The 23,995-nt window shown below is 37.3% G+C and overlaps 1 protein-coding gene across 3 annotated transcripts; it reads right to left on the bottom strand.

Moving 5' to 3' along the window:
- Positions 1 to 18,716: 18,716 nt before the first annotated feature.
- On the bottom strand, positions 18,717 to 23,875 carry LOC119084205. 3 transcript variants are annotated; one of them, XM_037194085.1, is made up of 6 exons: positions 22,742 to 23,875; positions 22,624 to 22,680; positions 22,235 to 22,561; positions 22,061 to 22,168; positions 19,931 to 20,579; positions 18,717 to 19,541 (listed from the first exon to the last, which is right to left on the bottom strand). In XM_037194085.1, exons 1-6 carry the CDS (start codon positions 23,012 to 23,014, stop codon positions 18,748 to 18,750), a joined length of 2,208 nt encoding a protein of 735 aa, XP_037049980.1. In that variant the 5' UTR covers positions 23,015 to 23,875; the 3' UTR covers positions 18,717 to 18,747. The 3 variants fall into 3 exon arrangements, with proteins under 3 accessions (XP_037049980.1, XP_037049981.1, XP_037049979.1); XM_037194086.1 differs by having other exon boundaries at positions 22,061 to 22,351; positions 22,418 to 22,561; XM_037194084.1 differs by having other exon boundaries at positions 22,061 to 22,561.
- Positions 23,876 to 23,995: the final 120 nt, after the last annotated feature.

Genomic DNA, 23,995 nt, shown 5'->3' with positions numbered 1-23,995 from the left:
TTTTGGTGCATGAAACGATACAGAAATAGTACATTGAATGACAAGGGGCGAAAGTAAAAAAATTCAACCGTGTGCGAGAGTTGGAGCCCGCGCCGAAGGCAAGGGCTCTAATCGCACAGGTTGAATTTTTTTACTTTTGCCCCGAGTCGTTCATACTATTTTTTTTGATACCAACATTGAAAATTGATACGTATCGCAAACATCGCAACAAAATGTTGAAAAAAAAGGCATTTAGCCAGAAAATGCGGGGGTCCAGGGGGCGGCAGCCCCCTGGTATATGAAAAATTTAATAATTTAGCCATCACAACAATAACACACACAAAAATTAAGATATAACTAACAAATCATTCAGTAACAAAAAGTATCAACTTTGTATGCTAATTTCAATAAGAACACTGGCGCACAGTGTTTTACAATTTTGATCAAAGTATTCTGCATAATATGAGCGGATTTTGTTGACAACTCGACTCATTTCTCTCATTTTCTGTGACGTCAGTCACTTTCGCTGTTCGTTCAGTTGCGTTCGCTCTTCGTTAAGTACTTTCTCCCCGTGGGATGCATTTTTTTACTTTCGCCCCTCATATGCGGGGCGAAAGTATCATTTTTCAATGTTGGTATCAAAAAAATAACTATTTTTTGATACCAACATTGAAAAATGATACTTTCGCCCCGCATATGAGGGGCGAAAGTAAAAAAATGCATCCCACGGGGAGAAAGTACTTAACGAAGAGCGAACGCAACTGAACGAACAGCGAAAGTGACTGACGTCACAGAAAATGAGAGAAATGAGTCGAGTTGTCAACAAAATCCGCTCATATTATGCAGAATACTTTGATCAAAATTGTAAAACACTGTGCGCCAGTGTTCTTATTGAAATTAGCATACAAAGTTAATACTTTTTGTTACTGAATGATTTGTTAGTTATATCTTAATTTTTGTGTGTGTTATTGTTGTGATGGCTAAATTATTAAATTTTTCATATACCAGGGGGCTGCCGCCCCCTGGACCCCCGCATTTTCTGGCTAAATGCCTTTTTATTTCAACATTTTGTTGCGATGTTTGCGATACGTATCAATTTTCAATGTTGGTATCAAAAAAAATAGTATGAACGACTCGGGGCAAAAGTAAAAAAATTCAACCTGTGCGATTAGAGCCCTTGCCTTCGGCGCGGGCTCCAACTCTCGCACACGGTTGAATTTTTTTACTTTCGCCCCTTGTCATTCAATGTACTATTATCACACACGAGCGGTGTTCGGATGTCAAAATTACTTAACTAGATGAATAATTCAAAAATTACACTTCAGGTCTATGTTGTTGTCTCGTTTTCGCTTATGTAATAAAATAGAGTACACACTTGTCACTATCAGTCTCAGCAAGCCTCGACTTCTTCGTCGGATACATTCTCGCCTGGATACGAGATAACTCGTTTTTTCCCAGACTAACATACTAAAAAAGGCAGAAGAGGTCTTTGAGCTAAAAAATACGAAATGGCGAAATTATTATGATCTGTATCAATACTCTCTCTAGCAACCAAACTACAATTATTAAGGTGGTAAATACGTTTATGAATCACTGCTACTTTGTTCGATCGTGTTGTTGTTGTTTTTAAGCCATATTAAAAATCAGCGTTTGTCAAACTTATTTTCCCCCCTAAATCGATTTTTTGAGTGAGTTTGGATGCTAGAGATAGTATTGTCTGTATGGAATGCTGCCGGGAGCGGCCGTTATGTCACTTTGTCTTCACTGAATTTTCATGCCAATTTCCAAACAGATATCGATGTGGAATAAGCTGTAAAATATTCTGAAATGTTCAACGTTTTTTTTAGAATAATTTTTTTGTTGACCGTGACCGTGACCGTGACCGTGACCGTGACATATCAAGAGCTGGTGCCTGTGCACATAACCAGTAGAGTTTGAACGTTGAACCGCTGATAGTGGGACTTACCCACTTGGATCCCCCTTTTTACTCTCCGGTTCATAGTAAGCGTGCATTGTATATTAAACAAATCACGTTTACCGTGAACAGCGCTGGATCGCTACTCGAGGTATGTTGAAACTTAATCTAACAACAATCACCGTCGCTCGACAAAGTGATCGGACTAACTACACGGCAGTGGGGAGATGAACCGACTACCTGAGCTCTTTCATTGCTCGAAAAATATTGAGGTATAATACAATACAATGTGACACAATATAATGCCACAAGGAGAAATCAATTACCTGATAACGAATTAGTTGTTCGAATCTCACCTGTTATAACTTTACAATTACCTGTCTTATGGAGACTCTCACTAATCTCACCATTGTCCATTCCGTTTGTTCCGTTCAGTCTTTAGATAATATTGTTTCATTAAGTGGCCTAATTCCACATTTCATAATCACTCTTTTGTTCTTCGCGCCCATCGAAACAGAGTCCACCAGGAAGTCATTAGGTCAAGGTACATACGATGGAGATAATATTAAATTAGATGCATATACCTTCATATCTTCCACTGAGTGAACGAAGGTTTAGAAAGCGGTTGACGAGTCAAGAGTTGAAGGATGAAAGCGAAGACTAAGACAACTAACGTAATCCTGTATAGAAAAGCGGACGAAAGTCGGTTACTGTCAACCGGCGTTCTTTTCGGTCCCAGAGAATTTCTCCTTCTACGAAAGGTAACGCAAAGACGCTTTCGGTCCTAGAGAAATCGGCTCTAGAGATTTCCTTCTTTTAAGAAACATAACGCAAAGGCCCGACCCTAGAGAATCTCTACTTAGTCCTAGCGAACTAGATACCTCAGGAAAGGCAACCCAAAGCAAAAATCTCACACAAGAAACGACACAGGGATTTCAACCAAGTGGTCGACTAAGGCCCGCTAAAACAATCATTAAAAATTTCGAAGCAAAATTCTTCGCTATTTGCCACTTCCAAGGCACACGTGGACTCAACAGAAGATTCACCCTTTTACGTAACACTTCCACTCTTTTGCGTAACTTTCAGTGCATCAGTCTGCACATTCCACTGATCAGGGTCACACAACGAGTCAGCGGTTAGCAAGTTTTTTCAACTTTCGTTGACTTGACAGACGTCGACAACAACTAAAACAAAACAGACTGAAACTCGAAGCGCGCAACATTACGGAAAGAAAAAACTCTAGACAAATCACAAATAATTGCAAACTGTTTGCACTTGCTCACGAATGCACAGCATAAAAAAGACTAAGGCTCCTAATCGTACCGGATTATCCGTGAAGGATCTGATTGACAAAGCTGGCAAAACAGCACATCCAAACTAAAAGCGTAAATGCTTATAAGAAATGACAAAGAAAAATTGTGAGAAACGATGCATTCAAAGAATGGCAATTGGAAAGCATCAACAACTCACACATCAAGTTACATCGCATACGTACCGAAACCGATACCATATACAAACCGTATCTGCTTCAACTGGAGTCAGAGTTTTCTCCGAACCGTGCTGCACTGGGTCCCGATCGTATCAGTTCAGTATCATATATGCGGTACAAACCGTATTTGCAACATATTGATACCAGAATCAGAGCCTGCGTTCATCATTGAGTTTTACTGTTTCACCTGGATACAGTTCATTTCGATATCCCTCGTGTTAGTTTCCGCATTGGTATTCGGCCCCTATTTCTTGCCATTTCCCTCAAATTCATGAATTCCATTGAACAGCTTGTTGAGCAGAAAATGCTGGTAACCGTCCCGTTTCACCGCCCATGAGCCTACGTCTCCGTCCGTCGTAAATTTCGTCCGTCGTAAAGTATGCGTTGCGTGCGGTGAGAATACATTTATGCGCAGGTATTCTGTCATTGTTGATGATGAATGTAACATCTGAAGCCTGTTGATTGAGGTACAGCTCACCAATTTGATCAGAAAAATTTGCTGCGAAACAAAGAACAGAGAAAGAAGTAAAAGTTACCCATGCGTATAATATACTGAGCATTAGACTAGGGATTGATTAGTAATAGAGTAATATGTACTAGTCAGTACCTTCAACCTTTCTCAAACAGTACTTATCACAAAATTTTAAGTGTGTTAAGTTATGACTCACAAAAACAATTTTTCCTTTTAAAGTAAAACATTTTGAGTGCTTTAATAGTTTTACTCTTTCAAAGAAAGATTTTAGTTCAGAGAAATCATCAAAAAAAATATTTTTCCGCCTAAATGTAGGCTACAAATTTGCAAAGGGTCCATTGCAAGGCTGTAAACTTTGGAGAGGTCACGCAGATCGCCAATTTAACTAGAATCATCAGAGTAGGTGAATTTTTGTATGAAATCCGCCATTTTATCATCAACTGTGGTGTGTCACCCGCGTATCTGTATCTGCGTGACCTCAGTATGCCAAATATGAAGTATAGCGGTGAGACAAATATTTAATCAAACATCAATCCTTATACTTTACATATACTAGTGTTGTACCCCACGACATCAACAGGTGAAAAAGTCTCGCAAGTCGAATAACGTACGAAGGTAAAAAAAACGCTCAATCTTACTAAATTTTCCTCTGTAGTCACGATGCCAAGTTAGGTTTCTAGGACTTTTCTTCTGTTAGACAAACAATAGTAGATTATGAACCTCTGTCTAAAATGTTTATTTTGACGATTTGGACGTGATGTACCAGCCGAAGGTGTGGTCCATAACAAAGCACCTAGCAGGGTAATAGAAAAAAATAAAGTAGTACTTTAATCGAAGTATGCGACAATTTCCATACCTTTCTTTTCATAATGTCATTACAAAATTACCATTAGGGCTGCTAATGGTATTATTGGTATGAAAATACTACTCTATTTGACGTGGTAAAACCTCTATTACCCTGCTAGGTGCTTTGTCCATAATCAAAATTGTCAAAATAAACATTTAGGGTAGAGGTGCATACGCTTCTTTATCTACCGAAAACAGATGTGTCGAGATAAACAAAATTGCCCTAGAAGGATAACATCGTTCTAGGCAGATAAAAAAACATAGATTAACGAATACGACACTACTGTTTGCTTAATAATATATTGTTTGATATAAACAGTTCCAGTGTGAGTGCATATGGGTCGTTGAAAAATCGTAAACAGACCGAAATATCCTTGACCTTTCACAAGCTTGTTTAACGAATGTCGTTTGTTGAATGTTGAATCGGACCGTTGAAAGTCTCACGAACGGAAAGCTTTATACAATAATGGTAATATTACCCAACATAAACAAACAAAGAGTTGTGCTTTTGGTTTTAATACAATCAGTTGATATCGTGGTTGAAATTCAACCTTAAGTAAACATCCAAACATTACTCACATGTGCAATCTAATTCACCATTATTCTGGATTGACATAATGTTAACTAATTTCTCAGAACTTTTGAATGAATCAAAAGATAATAAGAGGAATTCCTATGGACGGAATTCAATGAAATGTTATAACCTCACACACAGCACTGACAAAAAATTATTTTTCCTTTTTTTCGCAATACGAACGTTGTGAAAGTCGTCCGGTGCATATATGCAGTGATATATTTTATGTGAAATTTTGCCAACATTTTAGTATTTTGTATAACAAGGGCGAAAGTAAAAAAATTCAAACGTGTGAAGTTTGCAGACCGCGCCGCAGGCAAGGGAGGCAATCACACGATTTGAATATTTTTACTTTTGCCCCGAGTGATGCATACTATTTTTTATGCCAAATACTGCGGAAAATTTGTATTTTGGGTCCGAAACAAAACATAATTTTAATTAAACTGTTGAGTTATCAACAAAATTTGCTGTAGAAACACCAAAATGCCGAAAAGCGCGGGGGTCCAGGGGGCGGCAGCCCCCTGGTATAAAAATAAAAACAATTTAACAAATGAAATTACTGTAAACATACATTCACTTGCTCACAAAACATTTGGCTATCGTCAACACAACACTACACTCAATGCGTACTTTCAATCAAGTGAACATGTGTTTTCGAGACATATGAGGACCGAAAGTAAATTGATGACAGTGACATTTACTTTCGGCCCGCAAATACGCAAGCCCACGGGGCGAAAGTAAAATGATGACAGTGACATTTACTTTCGGCCCAAGGCCTGAATTTTTTTACTTTCGGTCACCATTTGAGGACCGAAAATACAAACTTTCGCAGTATTTGGCATAAAAATAACTATTTTTTGATACCAACATTGAAAAATGATACTTTCGCCCCGCATATGAGGGGCGAAAGTAAAAAAATGCATCCCACGGGGAGAAAGTACTTAACGAAGAGCGAACGCAACTGAACGAACAGCGAAAGTGACTGACGTCACAGAAAATGAGAGAAATGAGTCGAGTTGTCAACAAAATCCGCTCATATTATGCAGAATACTTTGATCAAAATTGTAAAACACTGTGCGCCAGTGTTCTTATTGAAATTAGCATACAAAGTTAATACTTTTTGTTACTGAATGATTTGTTAGTTATATCTTAATTTTTGTGTGTGTTATTGTTGTGATGGCTAAATTATTAAATTTTTCATATACCAGGGGGCTGCCGCCCCCTGGACCCCCGCATTTTCTGGCTAAATGCCTTTTTATTTCAACATTTTGTTGCGATGTTTGCGATACGTATCAATTTTCAATGTTGGTATCAAAAAAAATAGTATGAACGACTCGGGGCAAAAGTAAAAAAATTCAACCTGTGCGATTAGAGCCCTTGCCTTCGGCGCGGGCTCCAACTCTCGCACACGGTTGAATTTTTTTACTTTCGCCCCTTGTCATTCAATGTACTATTTCATGTGTCGGGGCCGAAAATGAGGGAGTTTCGAGATTTTTCTCGCGTTTTCGACCCCTTACATGAAAAATTTTTTGAGTATCTGTTTTGGACGATTGATTTTAGGCACTTTCGCATGTAGCCCTCACTTCGTTCGTACAACTCGCGAAATTGCCTAAAAACAATCGTCCAAAACAGATACACAAATAACTATTATCACACACGAGCGGTGTTCGGATGTCAAAATTACTTAACTAGATGAATAATTCAAAAATTACACTTCAGGTCTATGTTGTTGTCTCGTTTTCGCTTATGTAATAAAATAGAGTACACACTTGTCACTATCAGTCTCAGCAAGCCTCGACTTCTTCGTCGGATACATTATCGCCTGGATACGAGATAACTCGTTTTTTCCCAGACTAACATACTAAAAAAGGCAGAAGAGGTCTTTGAGCTAAAAAATACGAAATGGCGAAATTATTATGATCTGTATCAATACTCTCTCTAGCAACCAAACTACAATTATTAAGGTGGTAAATACGTTTATGAATCACTGCTACTTTGTTCGATCGTGTTGTTGTTGTTTTTAAGCCATATTAAAAATCAGCGTTTGTCAAACTTATTTTCCCCCCTAAATCGATTTTTTGAGTGAGTTTGGATGCTAGAGATAGTATTGTCTGTATGGAATGCTGCCGGGAGCGGCCGTTATGTCACTTTGTCTTCACTGAATTTTCATGCCAATTTCCAAACAGATATCGATGTGGAATAAGCTGTAAAATATTCTGAAATGTTCAACGTTTTTTTTAGAATAATTTTTTTGTTGACCGTGACCGTGACCGTGACCGTGACCGTGACATATCAAGAGCTGGTGCCTGTGCACATAACCAGTAGAGTTTGAACGTTGAACCGCTGATAGTGGGACTTACCCACTTGGATCCCCCTTTTTACTCTCCGGTTCATAGTAAATATTATTTCATCGTTGCGAGATGTTACTAATACAGTCCGTATCACTTGATAAGATGTAAACAAACATTCGTGATGTTCTACTTATCCAAGCGTTTATCTCCATAAGATGTTAGTACGCATCAGGATATCTCTTTTTTATCGCAGTGGGATGTTTGCTTTGCATGGAAGATAAATATTATTTCATCGTTGCGAGATGTTACTAATACAGTCCGTATCACTTGATAAGATGTAAACAAACATTGGTGATGTTCTACTTATCCAAGCGTTTATCTCCATAAGATGTTAGTGCGCATCAGGATATCTCTTTTTTATCGCAGTGGGATGTTTGCTTTGCATGGAAGATAAATATTATTTCATCGTTGCGAGATGTTACTAATACAGTCCGTATCACTTGATAAGATGTAAACAAACATTCGTGATGTTCTACTTATCCAAGCGTTTATCTCCATAAGATGTTAGCACGCATCGGGATAATATCTCTTTTTTATCGCAGTGGGATGTTTGCTTTGTATGGAAGATAAATATTATTTCATCGTTGCGAGACGTTACGAATACAGTCCGTATCACTTGATAAGATGTAAACAAACATTCGTGATGTTCTACTTATCCAAGCGTTTATCTCCATAAGATGTTAGCACGCATCGGGATAATATCTCTTTTTTATCGCAGTGGGATGTTTGCTTTGCATGGAAGATAAATATTATTTCATCGTTGCGAGATGTTACTAATACAGTCCGTATCACTTGATAAGATGTAAACAAACATTCGTGATGTTCTACTTATCCAAGCGTTTATCTCCATAAGATGTTAGCACGCATCGGGATATTATCTCTTTTTTATCGCAGTGGGATGTTTGCTTTGTATGGAAGATAAATATTATTTCATCGTTGCGAGACGTTACGAATACAGTCCGTATCACTTGATAAGATGTAAACAAACATTCGTGATGTTCTACTTATCCAAGCGTTTATCTCCATAAGATGTTAGCACGCATCGGGATAATATCTCTTTTTTATCGCAGTGGGATGTTTGCTTTGCATGGAAGATAAATATTATTTCATCGTTGCGAGATGTTACTAATACAGTCCGTATCACTTGATAAGATGTAAACAAACATTCGTGATGTTCTACTTATCCAAGCGTTTATCTCCATAAGATGTTAGTACGCATCAGGATATCTCTTTTTTATCGCAGTGGGATGTTTGCTTTGCATGGAAGATAAATATTATTTCATCGTTGCGAGATGTTACTAATACAGTCCGTATCACTTGATAAGATGTAAACAAACATTCGTGATGTTCTACTTATCCAAGCGTTTATCTCCATAAGATGTTAGTGCGCATCAGGATATCTCTTTTTTATCGCAGTGGGATGTTTGCTTTGCATGGAAGATAAATATTATTTCATCGTTGCGAGATGTTACTAATACAGTCCGTATCACTTGATAAGATGTAAACAAACATTCGTGATGTTCTACTTATCCAAGCGTTTATCTCCATAAGATGTTAGCACGCATCGGGATAATATCTCTTTTTTATCGCAGTGGGATGTTTGCTTTGTATGGAAGATAAATATTATTTCATCGTTGCGAGACGTTACGAATACAGTCCGTATCACTTGATAAGATGTAAACAAACATTCGTGATGTTCTACTTATCCAAGCGTTTATCTCCATAAGATGTTAGCACGCATCGGGATAATATCTCTTTTTTATCGCAGTGGGATGTTTGCTTTGCATGGAAGATAAATATTATTTCATCGTTGCGAGATGTTACTAATACAGTCCGTATCACTTGATAAGATGTAAACAAACATTCGTGATGTTCTACTTATCCAAGCGTTTATCTCCATAAGATGTTAGCACGCATCGGGATAATATCTCTTTTTTATCGCAGTGGGATGTTTGCTTTGTATGGAAGATAAATATTATTTCATCGTTGCGAGACGTTACGAATACAGTCCGTATCACTTGATAAGATGTAAACAAACATTCGTGATGTTCTACTTATCCAAGCGTTTATCTCCATAAGATGTTAGCACGCATCGGGATAATATCTCTTTTTTATCGCAGTGGGATGTTTGCTTTGCATGGAAGATAAATATTATTTCATCGTTGCGAGATGTTACTAATACAGTCCGTATCACTTGATAAGATGTAAACAAACATTCGTGATGTTCTACTTATCCAAGCGTTTATCTCCATAAGATGTTAGTACGCATCAGGATATCTCTTTTTTATCGCAGTGGGATGTTTGCTTTGCATGGAAGATAAATATTATTTCATCGTTGCGAGATGTTACTAATACAGTCCGTATCACTTGATAAGATGTAAACAAACATTGGTGATGTTCTACTTATCCAAGCGTTTATCTCTGTAAGTCGTTAGCACGCATCGGGATAATATCTCTTTTTTATCGCAGTGAGATGTTTGCTTTGCATGGAAGATAAATATTATTTCATCGTTGCGAGATGTTACGAATACAGACCGTATCACTTGATAGGATGTAAACAAAATTCGTGTAAGATGTTGTATCATTTATTTTTACCAATTCAGCTCAAGTAAAGGTTTATTTGTTTTTTTTACATCTTCAGTGATAATATATTATATCTAACATTCAGTGTATCATACATTCCCGATCTACTTGATAATGATCTGAAGACGGTTTTATCAGATAAAGAGCAGATAAATTTAGAGTGAGAACCCCCTCGATCCGTCCTTTACTTCTATATACTCAGTGAAGAGTATAGGAGAATGGAGTTTAGAAACTAAGTGTAAAATCTATTACAATTTAGTACTTTTCTTCATCAAAATTCTGCTGTCACTGAATTATTTTTTCATGAACAAACTTCACTGCAGTGACATTTCGTGGGAATGAATCAATGTGAAGTTGTTACACGAAAAAATAGTACAGTGAGAATGTAGTACTATAAAAACATGTGGCGCCTCTACAGGCCAACCGACTAGGCGAATAACCTGAAGTGAATCACAGCGAGCTGGCGTTCCTCATCTTCATTCCACAGTTAAAATGCCTATCAAAATGAAGCTAACAACAAAATAAAATTGGAGCAAACAGAGTTTAAACACTCTTCCCTTACCTAGGACTCACGTTAAGTGAAATGAGAAAAAGAAGGCTGTTTCGACCTCGAGAACTAGCGGCGGTCCAAAAGCCAGAGTGGAGTGACTATCTTCAGTTGTTTCCGCTAGCCTCTTACACAAGACAACAGTAAATCTTTCAATTGAACTATAGCGTTAGAAAGTTTACATCAGTAATTGCCATCTGCTGATGGAAAATCGGGCGTCAAAGAAAGCTACTGTGAAACATTCCCAAAAACGAAGCACCAAAATAAGAGTAAAAATTCACGCAAGAACACCACTCAAACAACAACAAAACAAAACACATACCTCCGAACAAACCCAGACTCATTCTCGTTGAAAAACTCCGTCAAGCTTCGTTCGTCACGTCCGAAAAAGAAAAAAGTGAAAACCTGAAAGGTGTCGGCTTTGCCTCGTTAGTACAAGCTTCCGACTAGTACCGAAACATTCAACTTTTCATAACTCGTGCAAAATGTACTATATTGTCCGCAGAAATGTGATCCGCCGACGTCATGTATAATGACGCAATACCCGTAATATTTCCAAAATAACTGGTATCTGTCAAAAAACCGTTGAAAGGTGGATGTGACGCAAGTCATTCAGTATTAACTTACCAAATAGCATATGTAAAACCAAAACCCAAAAAACATTTTACTCAAAAAAATGTGACAAAAAAAATTTATTCAAATGAATTTAAGTGTTACTTTATATAAACAAAAGCAAAAGTTTACAAAACGTGTTAGACAGGTTGAACTGATCATTGAAGGAAATTATTTAACAAAATATGTGCCGTGACAATACTCTCCCCAGCAAACAAACTACTTTTATCAAGGTGGTAAAGACGTTTAAGGAACTCTGCTAGGTGTTCTCAATTTGTGAGTCTGTTCACTTTAAGCCTTATGAAGAAGCAGAGTTTCTCAAACTTATTTTACACGCTAAGTCGATTCTTTAAGAGAGTTTGGTTGCTAGATAGGACATTGTAATCGACCAATGGTACAAAACTTTATTTTACCTGAAAAACATACTAATTCCAGTGGTGTTTCTTATTTATTGTGTTTATATCATTTTGTCAGAAATATAAAAATGTCAAACTGAGAAAGAGACTTCCTTTTTAGCGTGAAATTCCGCATATACTATGTTCAAATTATATTTTCGCAATTCCGGGCCATAATCATCACATTTCTATTTAATGTCGTTTTGACGGTTTTTATTTCAGTAAAAAAATCTTTTTTTTAGCACGGAAAAATAATATTTTTTTCCGCACGCTAATGTAACGATACTATTCAACGAATACTATTTTTTATTCAGTCAGGGTCTTACAACCGAAAATACCGAAAAATGTGGGTAACACTGTGATTGAAAATGTATGAAATGCTATGAAAAACGTTAAATGTCAGTTTGGATGATTCTTTTTTTTTAATTCGTGGAATTAAAATCCCGAGGCTAAGTTCGAAGATGGGCTATGTAGGACTAAGGATCTGAAAGCTATCCGAGAAAAACAGGATTTTACACTGTTGATCACAGCCTCAATTATAAAAGATTACTTTGATGAGATTTGATTTTGTTTGGTAGTGTGGGTAAATCATATAAGTTTGTTTTCGATGTGCATGAAACTAGTAGGAAGAATAATTTCATAATTCTATGCCCAGCTTTTAACGTGTAAACATCTCTTGATAGTTGACAATCAAATTTGATAGTTGACTAACAACTTGATAGTTGACTATCAAATCAAGTTGTTTGTCAACTATCAACTTGTTAGTCATTTATGAAGTAGATAGTTTTTTACTCCCTTTACAACCACATCTAACGCCGGCAAAGTGCCTGTTAGCTCACTTTGCTTAAATAGTGTAAGAAATTTTAATAAAAAAGTTAAATTTTGCAGGCAATATTTTATTCACGATTGAAGGTTTTGTGAATGGGACATTATATTCGAGGGATTATTTTTTCTCGGTCTACCAATAAATTTCTCCTTTTTCGAATATTTTAAATCCCTTTACCATTATAGAGTCGAAATTGGTACCAATTTCCCAAAAATTTTGGTAAACTGAGTTATTTAACCAAAAACTAATACAGTTCATTTACTACCATGTGAACATCTACTCTGATGTAACAAAAAGGCAATCAAACAGAATAATAGACAGCTCAAACGAGTGGAAAGTTTACGTAATCTACACGAGTCATATTTTATTTATGATTTACGGTTGATTGAAAATTACGCTCGATGGTTTCCGAAGAATTTTTTTTTTGTTAAATTTTACTGTCATTTACATGGAGTCATTAATATAGTAAATATATATGTATTAAATTTGACAAGTTTTTATGAATACAGCTGAAAAAAATAAAGTGGAATCAGTGATGTTTCTGAAGCTTAACAATAAAAAATGAAAATGCGATGAAATTGATCAAAAATACATTTAGAAAAGTGGCAGTCATTGGTCAAGGGCTAAACTTACGTGCATTTGCGTTCACACTTTGGCCAAAAGATTGTTAGTAGCATCTTCGGCACTGTAGAAAAGTGATGGTAACGAGTAATTTCGCGCCGCGCGAGATTACACATATTATAGTGTAATTTCGCGCCCATACATTTTTCAATGGCTAACTTGATTTAGAGAATTTTTACGAGTACCTGCCGATAAATTGGCGGTAGATTCAGTTGAGTATCAGGCACATAAATTTTGGAGATGCGAATTTTATTCTAACACCCTAGAGCTTTGTATCAGGGATACCGGTATCCTTAGAAAGTGTGGATTTTCCTTTTACAAAACGTTAGGATACCGGTATCCCAACTGAGATACACATATTTTGCATCAAGGATACCGGTATCCTTACTCAGAAAAAGTGGATTTTCCTTTTACAAAATGTTAGGATGCCTGCATCGCAACTGAGACGTTGCGAGATTCCTACCAGCAAGAAATTCCTTATGGGCGCGAAATTACACTAATAAAGTAGGAATTTCGCGTGGCGACTACTAGCCAAAGTGATTTTTCCATGAAAAATTACGTATAAAACCAAGCCAAGCTAAGCTGTATAAGTAATAACGATTTAAAACAAAAATGTAACCCTCATAACAGAAACAGAGTCGACAAAATTTACTTTAAATGAAGCAATCCATGACCTGTCCCCTGACTAACGAAACTTTTTTTACTTCTTCACTTCTTTATTTAACAAAAAATCTAAACTGAACATAAAAACCGCATAGCTCCAGTATGCTAATTAACAATTCAAAGGAGCTATTTTAGGTGTAAAACAAATCGTACAAAGTATGAAAGTCATAGAAAGAATATAAATAAAAAAAAAACAGCCAGCTGAACAAAAATTAATTAACGAAAATCCACAAGCAAAATAGGATAGAAAAAAGGGCAGCAAACAAGAAAAGTTAGAATAAATGATGCGTTCATAATCTTCAAAAAAAAAATCAAAATAAGTTTAAAAGAACAAATCGTGATCTAGTGCTAAGTCAATCGTTCGCTCATAGATCAGTTACCTTGACTAGTCCCCTGACTAACGAAACTTTAAACTCAAATAATTCGATATCAATCAGACTTTTTTCAGGCCATCGTGGATTCCCTTGAATTCGGTGGAGTAATGCTCCATAAAAGTTGTTCTAAAAATATTGCTGTAATTTTCGAGCAATTCAGATGATTCCAAGATGCTCTTATGAAAATTCTATGGATTTCGAGATATTTTCGTACAAAGTTTGTTAGTCACACAAGGGCATGGATTACTATAGTAATTAGTTGCTCAGTATGAGTTGTATAACGGGATTTTTTTTTCGAAAAATTACCAAAAAGTTTGTAGAGAACTACAGATTTTGCAGCGATTTTATTTCAAATGCGCTTATTCGACCATTAATTGCGATTATCATGTTTAAAAAATTTATGAAATCTCAGTGGATTTCAAAAGATTTCTAACAAATTTAAATTAGCTTAAGAATCAATCCATGACCTTCGCCGTGACTAACAAAACTCTAAGGAAAGTCCTGTAGTTTGCGAGCAATTCCATAACGAAAAATGTCCGACACAGGACAAGGTCACAGAATTCGCCATATTCGACTGACTATTTACTATTCATCATGGCCCTACGTTAGTGAAGGGCCGTGACGCAAGTCCGTTCATACTGAAAAATTTGACAAATTTTTTTTTCGCAGGACTGAGGAATCATGGCCCTACGTTAGTGAAGGGCCGTGACGCAAGTCCGTTCACACTGAAAAATTTGACAAAATTTTTTTCCGCAGGACTGAGGAACATATATACACAACTTTTTTGACTCCGCTCCTACTATCCCCCACTTATTTTATTCGTAATCTGGGCGTCCATACGAGTTCAACGAGCTATCACACGCCTCATAAGGTTAAGATTTGGCCGAGATATTAAATTTCAAAACTTGGAAATTTGCAGAAATTTGTATGAAGAAATGGAATTTCATACATTTTGAAATTGATGAATTTTACCAACCTTTGTCACTTTGTTACGGCGAAACTTTTTAATTTAACGGTGGATTTGGCTGAAATTTTCAGGGTATGTTAAGGACGTAATTCTAAGAAACTAATTTGAAGGAATTTTTATAAAAGCTTATAATTTCGGAGCTACGAGCGTTTTGAGCCATTGAGCTATAGGACCCATAACTCAGAAAATATGGCAGATAGAAAGTTCGTTTAAAAGACAAATTTATAGAGTTTCAGATTTCAGTCGACACGTGTTTCATGGTTTTAATAAAAAGGCGTCTAAAAGGCGTTTTAAGTGCGAGCTATGTCAGCCATAACTAGGAAAATACGGCAGATGGAAACCTCGTGTAAAAGACAAAGTTATAGAGTTTTAGATTCTAGTCGACACGCGTTTCATGGTTTTCCTAAAAAGTCGTCTATTTGGGACCTATGAGTATTTTAAGTGCGAGCTATGTCAGCCATAACTCGGAAAATACGGCAGATGGAAACCTCGTGTAAAACTAAAAAGTCGTCTATTTGGGAGCTATGAGCGTTTTAAGTGCGAGCTATGTCAGCCATAACTCGGAAAATACGGCAGATGGAAACCTCGTGTAAAAGACAAAGTTATAGAGTTTTAGATTCTAGTCGATACGTGTTTCCTAAAAAGTCGTCTGTTTGGGAGCGATGAGCGTTTTAAGTGCCTCAAATTTTCAATTTTTCTCAAAATTTTCGATTTTCGTCAAATTTTTGAATTTAGTAATATTTTCGATTTTCGTCAAATGAAAGCTGGAAGGTAAAGATGAAAGAGAAAGTTATACATTTTTGTTAGAAGAATATTTTCGTTCAAACTGCACAATATAATTGTCTATTATCTGCGACCAAATTCTAAAAAATCTAAACTTACAAAAGAGCTGATATCGCCCAAAACCACTTACAGTGGAGGTGTGACGCAAGTCCTGTTATCCACTTACAAAAGAACTGATATCGGTGTAGGTGACGCTTACAGATTCGACACGCAAAAAGATATGCGTCACAAATGGCAGCTGATGAGGAAAGCATGCGAAAGTTTTATCAACAAAAATTTTACCCGAAAAATTTTAGGAAGAAAATTATAACAAAAAAAATCTGTGATTTTTTCGTAAAGATAGATGACTTGTTTTCGTTGTATGAGTTAAAACACACAATACAATCAATCTTAAGCGGTAGCTCTCATCACAAAAGCCTCCAAATTGGACATTTGTCAAAGTCGGGACTGTGACAGCTCTTTGTTAAAATGTCGAACACAATTTTCGAAGTAATACTTCACGTGAAGTTAGCTGATGTTCGGAATATCAAAATGTCAAGTTGTCAATTAAATCAAAAATTTATTTTGTTGTGCTATCGGCCGAAATTAGATACTGACCATGAAACTTTGAAAGAACGAGATAATTTGTGGACAGTAATTAAAATCTTTGCCAAATTTTGAGAAAACTGTGTGATAAAAATAAAACAACCGTCAGTCGTCAAAAAACAAAATGAAAAAATGTAATCAGAAATAGTGAAACCACTTGGAAACTAAAGCCTACAAACTATTGCTAATAATAAAGGAATCGGACAAAAGACATCCAAATTTGATTCAGTTGTATTCAACATCAACTCTCTAACGAATTGCTTTGAGATGGCTTCTAATTCGAATGAAAAGAAAACTGTGTGAAACATGTTGTGGTTTCTGCACTTTAAGGATGGACTCGATGATCATACTTAACTCACCTGAATCAGCGACATCAGCGATTACTAAACAGATGTCATGTCGCAGGTTTGACATCTTATTATACCTCTTTACGGGCACGTGTAATTTATATATTCAAATTTCTGTGACCTTCATGTATTGATGACCGAGCCAGTGTAAAAGTAAAAGTCTCAAAACTCGAAATACGTGGTCTCATGGTCTAAAAATACATGGAGCTTGATACCGTGTGACTACGTATTTCGATCTTTTGAGACTTTCATCTTCACCAAGACGAGAGAGAATTGCCAGATAATATTATCAGTGGAATATTCTTGCTTCAATTACAGACTTCGAAGTTGTATTACTGCCTAATCGTCAATACATTGTTGATACACCAAATCATGAAACTAATTCGACCACATCAGCTCAAATGACACCGATGATACCGAATGGCCAGACGTGGTGGTCAATGTCAACGCCACACATTTTCAGAATAAGTTCGTCGATTATCAGGATTTATCTTTTGAATCGAATCGAACCTTCTTGCATCATATAATTTGCTATAAAAGGGCTCGTACGCCAGTGCTCATCATTTAATTTTGCAGTAGCTACCGTCCGGAAAGGTTCTGTAGTCTTTCAAACAGCGGATTAAGTTCTTCAATTCAATTTTTATTTCCAATTAACCGAATAATAATCGAATCATTTCTACAATTTTGGTTTAATTGTTTTTTATCCGGTTCGATTAGTTCTAAGTTTAGTTTAGTGCAATGTAATTAACATGTTAAAGTTGTATTGGCTGATCACGAATTAAATTTATCGGTGTACTTCCCGATACCACGTTTCTTAATTCGGTGCTCAAAAGCAAGCTTTTGAATGGCATTGGGCATTGCGGGCAAGGTGTCAATCTTTCCTGATAATATTTGGTTAATGTTGTTGCAGAATGAAAGTAGAGCTTGATCAACTGCAAAGTTCTTAACTTTTCGGACAATCACATCGACATGATCAAAACACCCAATGACATGAACATCCAATCCTTCCACACTACTGAGAAGTTTCTTCTTAATTGAATCTTGCGAGCAAATGTCGACAATAGTTTTGCTTAAATGCTTAAGCAACTTTTCTACACTCATCAGTGCAGCATCTTGGTCCATTAAGTCAATATTCTCCTTACAATCGTTGCATGTCAGTGTTTTCAATACTTTCTGGCAGATCCTGCTGCCGTCATTTGAAATACGTGTCAGTTGGTTCAGATCAACATTAGTGTTCAGAAACTGAGAATTTAAACTGTCGTCAGCTTCGTTCATAACATCTGAAGAACCGATTTCATTTTCGCCTTCCGGATCGAAGTATATAAGTGAATCAACATCAACATCAACATCAACATCAACATCATATGTTGATGCCATCGAGTCATGACAGCCTGATAGCACAGGCTCGGGGTACGACAAGTAAATGGCATCGCTTGGCTGTTCCCGGCACACAGAAATAAATTCGTGAATATTTGTTAGAATTGCTGTGGAATCGTCGGGCTGACAATTTGTTTTCAGTGAGTTAGTTCCTGTTATATTGTTGATTATCATCGTTGTATAGCCAGTGCGGTACTGGTTCGCCGTCGTTTTATTACTTGAGTTGCAGGACTTAACACAACCAAAGAAGTTTTCGAGTCCGTCTTGAGTCGTATTTCTAAAAACGTAGGAAAGAACATGTTTTCAGGAAAATTGATCAACTGTAGATGCCACCAACAAGTCAATGATATTCACAATGTCGATTGTGTTAGTCTTTCACATTTCTGTTTTTTTTTTTCGGAGTGAATCAACTTGTTGCTCAAGCCGAGGCTCAAGCAAATATCAGAGCATATCAATTCGTTTAATTAAGTTGACGTGATACCTTATTTCGAGTTTCGGAATGCCAGCCTGAAAACATGTCCTCGCGACGTCCTGATAGCCTCTAATAGTAGACTCGAACTTCTTCAGTACGGAAGAACGATTGTTCCTTTCGCCGGTGCCTTTGTCGACAAAAAACATATTCTCCAGCATGACCAGCGCATATTCCCAGAACTCTGAGTGTATCGACATTGGCGTTACGGCACTCTTGAGGGAATCAACAGGGTACTTATCACAACCATTAATGCTGTCAAATAAGTCATTCACGAACAAAATGAAACGTGCAGTAGTGGCGAAATCTTCCGGCACCTTTCCATTATCCACACATTCTAGCATCACGGTTCCGCACGTGTTGCTGAACACTTGAGTCGCAACAGACACCTTCATTTTCAATTTGTTGGGCTTCAAGTGTTCATCTGTTAGCTTAGGTAACACGCTCCGTACAGCACGTATATCCATACGGTACAATTGGTTTATATCATCCCACGCCGCGATTTGAATTGAACCAGCATAATCTGCGCAGCCAGGTTGCCATCGTTCAGAAATAAAATGTGCGACATTTTTCACTTCGAAATTATTTCGAATCACCTTTATGAGGTGTGATGGATCGTATGTGTGTATTATCCTATGTCCGTTTACTTTGTACTGCAGTAATTGGCCAGTTTGTTGCGTTTGGTTCGCACGAGGATAAACCAATTCATTCACTGTGTTCGCGTTTACATTGCATGTGTCACACACAGAGAGAATCGGCTTCAGTCCTTTAAAATAAGATAAAGAAATGCTCAGAAACAAACAAACTTATTGCAACAGATCAAGTTCATCTGACTTGATTTTCATTTGACCTAACCTGACCTGATATATTCTAAACTTAACCTGACCTGACCTGTTTCAGATTTAACCTGAAACGTGAATTGACCTATTCATTCGGATATTTTTTGTTAGTTTTCGTTACCGCTGAGTTTTAAAATAATGTCTTTCGTCCCGTGGCTCCATGCGTAACACATTTTTCAGGTTCAGGTCAAATCAGGTCAGGTGAAAATATATAAGATAGGTCCAGGTCTGATCAGGTTTCAGGTTATTCAGTTCAGGTTGACCTGACCTGTTCCGAGCCTTAAAATGACGAAAACGTCTTTACTTTTATAGTTACCTGTTGTGGATACTCGTTCTATCATTAACTTAACCAATTCGACCAATTCAAAGGACTTCACACCATTCGTATAAAAGTATCCGACGGACTGTTTGTAGGGTACCGCAATTCCACGCACCATAAAGGTCAATGCATGTGTCGCAAAAATGGGCACTTTTGGCTTGCACATTTCTACGAAACCCTCGATTTTGTCCATCGACTGACAGTAATCTAAGTGTTCGTTCAGAGACACTTCGTCCCAACCGAATGTGCAGTACTTGTCGCTTGCAGGCCAGTTTGTGACGATGTTTTTCACTGCAGCAAGAATTTTCTCGTCGACTCCGGATTTGAAAATCAATTGTGCGCTGTAGCGGCCCAATGTTCGTCTGGTCGGCAGACAGGACCATTTTTCATTGAAGCGATATGCTTTTGGCCCCTGCTTATACATCGCTAAGCACAGACTTTTCTGCTTGGGTGTGTAACGTCGACCGTGTTTCGAGCGTCCACAGTTCTTCAATTGCATGTCAACGAACTCCAGCAGTTGTTCATTGAACTTCGTCTTTAAATAGTTCAAAACTGTGGAGTCGTTGATCTTGTTTTCTTTTACTCTCTGCTGCAGTTCCTTAGCACGACGTTTGTAATAACTTAACTTACTCGACCGTGATACGTTCTGGAATCGAAATAAAAAAATCTACGTAATACAGGAGAAGACGATAAACATAGGTGTTCTGAACTAAAAATTTCAGGTTGCAGAAATGGTCTACTACATTCCTTCGATCGGGCGGCTGTGGTGTTTGTTGTTATGCACTAGCATCTACAATATACTTCCTACTTTCTGTATCATTTTGTAGAAGTCAGTGCACTTCACTCCACCTCGGCCTACGTCCGTGCACCACACTGTGCCGCGGCACACCACGCCACATCTCGGTGCACCCGAGGTCGGTATACCAAGGAACACCTTACCTTAAGGAATCCCAAGTGTTTAGAAAACACACGTGATTAAAAATCGGAGATGAACAAGAATTCCCGGGATTAAGAATTCTATAAGATTATGATTTCCCAGTGACTTAAAATGACTAGGTGATTAAGATTCACGGCTGATTAAGAATGCAGCACACTGTGCGGCTGAAAGTAATTTTATTGAAAATTTGTTGCATAGAGTCCAGGTATCAGTTAAACGCAAAAAAAAATTGTAATAGCGCCTCGCAAATGAGAACCCAGATATAGCCCTATTTCATTTCTCAAGTATCATACGTTAAAGAGGGACCATTTCGAAGATAGATTACAGGTAATTCGAATGTTAAAACTAACACATTGCAACTGCCGTATGCTTGCAGTAACTTCAAAATTAACAAATATTTTGATGTAGTAGATTTGTCAAGAATTCAATTTTTTGCTTTAAAGTAAAATTTGGACTCTAAAAAATTGGTGGAATTGATGGTACGTTTCTGTCATTATTTATTTCCGATCATATTCGGTATAGCAGTACTGATAGCAGTGCCGGACTGGCTATCTAGACTACCACTAGAGGCACTTCGGGTAAAAGGTCATTCGGGAATCGCCCGAATTCCCAGTGTGGGAGTTTGTTCGATTGTGAAAATTCTTATTTTCTCAACTCAGTGAGTCGATGTTAAATTTTATTTCCACTGTTTTTTTCTTGACCTTTGATGGTTTCGATTTTTACGATAATTAGGTCCATCGGTTAAGAACTCGACTTGATCAGATATTTTCAAAATAAAAAGTTTAAATAATCTCAAGATAAAACGGTTAAATTATATCATCTATCAATGAATCGATTTATAGAATTTCGTTTTAAAGCTAATGTACAACAAAGCTGATGTTTTCAACACCAGTAGCTTGAAAAGTCCATCTAACATCACCTTGGTGCTGATTCAAATAACATGGATTACTTGACGGGGAGCTATATCTCAAGTATTTATTATATGAATGTGAAGCTGAATGACAAACATATTTTCGATTTAAACCAATTACAATTCTTCTATAGTTTCAAGACACCTACTGGTTTGATTACCTATGGTATTCTGTCTAATTAAAAAAAAATCGTAGACACACAAGACGATCACATTTATTGAATAAAGTACAAGACGACACATAACAAGACTGCACATGACACCAAACATATACACAAACCATTGTTATCGAGGCTTTAGGGCTTGATTTGGAGCGATTGGCAGTTTGACGAGCACTTTTCTGTTGATTTACTGGGTGCTTTACGGATATCACCTCAATCTCATTCACCTGTTGATCGTTGGAAACAAAACGAAACATAACAAGACTGCACCGACACCAAACGGACACACAAACCGTGACTTCTGTAACTTTGGAGCAGTTGTCGGTCTGTCGAGCACTGTTCTCTTGATTTACGGGGTGATTTCCGGATATCCCATCAACCACATGTACGTCGCTGTCGATCTCATTCACCTGTTGATCGTTGGAAACGAAACGAAACATAGTATGACCGCACCGACACCAAACGTACACACAAACCGTGACTTCTGTAACTTTGGAGCAGTTGGCGGTCTGACGAGCAGTCTTCTGATGATTTCTTAGCTCCTCCTCGGATATCAATTTGACCACATTTACGGCTTTGTCGGTATCATCAACCTGTTCGTCCGGTTTCGTCAATTTGTTCTAAGGTTTTTCAAGCGTTATTAGTTGATCATTGTATTTCTAATGACCTCGCAAAAACATACCGTTGCCAGTGAACGCTGATGTTGTGAACCATATGCTATCGCTGAAGCTGGTGGAACCTAGATTCAACTTGGAGTCATACAGGATCACACAAAATCAAATCAAATGCTGGTAACTTACGACAGTTTCATTGGGCAGGAACAGACTCGGCAAGCAATCTGGTTTCACCACAATCTGTCCTTTTCCGTTCTTGGTCAAGTCTGACCCGTCGAAATGCTTTCTGCAAACTTTGTAATACGAATTCGCCAATTTGTTGGCATTCAACCGTTCAACCAAATGGAAAGCTTTCGTTGCAGCAATCCATTTTTCGGCCCTCAACTTATTTGTTGGAAAACTATGAAAATTATTGTTTCCAACAGTTTCGCAACCTTTTACGCAGCACTGTAGCACCATTTCGATAATTTTTTCAGAAGTTTTCACAAATAATTATGAAAAAACGTTTTCGCGTCGTTAGCCGTGGTGCTGTTTAAAAATTTTCAATTAAAAACAAATGAAACCGTCAGTTGTACGCGATGAAGTTAGCTCCGCGTTTTATATATGCGTGTGTGTGTGTCGAAGTAGCACAAAATAAAACAATGGACTGACAAATCCTCGGTCAAAGTAGTGTTCATGCTAGGAGCAGTGCGTTGGTATAAACAGTGGATTCCATTGAATGTGTGAAAATATGGAATAGGTTCTTTAAGGAAAAACTAAATATTGCCGTTGTAACCAAGATTACCATTATCTGTCGAATAGAGGTCAGGACATTGAAATATTTTAAAAGGCTAGAAATTACGATTGGAAAGACAAAAGTCAACAAGTGATAATCTAGAATCGAAAACGGAAAATTCAGAGACGGTTGTGGTCCCAGATGAATTTTCCTCATCAGAATAGTAGGAACACTAAATATGCTGAAAGTAGTAGCGCCGCGGGCAGATTTTTTACGTAGAAGTTCTATATCGTTTTAATAGGAAACGGCGAAAAAGTGAGAAAAGTCGGAAAATGGCTGAAAAAGTACCCCACTATCGTCGCCTTCAAAATTAGTTGCTAAAAGTTACAATAGTGAGGCACATGCATCCCTGCGTATTGTTTTTGAATTCTGGTCTCTGCAAGATTTTTATATATAAAAAATTGAATCTTTACACAAGATAAGTGGTGCGATAGCGTGCAGGAAAAGTTTTGTAGTGTGAGAAGAATAATTCTCGCGCGCTATCAAACTTATCGAAGGTATTCGTGAATCTTCGTTCATACGACATCAAACACATGCATGGAAAGGTGAGGATTATGGCACGGGATTGCAAAAATAACTATTTCTCAACTCAGTGACGAAAAGTAATACATTTGTTGCCTTAAAAAACATTGCACGCAACTTGGTGATAAATAACTATTGTGAAA

The sequence above is a fragment of the Bradysia coprophila genome, unplaced genomic scaffold (genome assembly GCF_014529535.1).
Source record: "Bradysia coprophila strain Holo2 unplaced genomic scaffold, BU_Bcop_v1 contig_732, whole genome shotgun sequence".
Lineage (NCBI taxonomy): Eukaryota > Metazoa > Arthropoda > Insecta > Diptera > Sciaridae > Bradysia > Bradysia coprophila.
The sequence above is the reverse complement of the archived record's forward strand: the minus strand, read 5'-3'. Positions and strand labels throughout refer to the sequence as shown.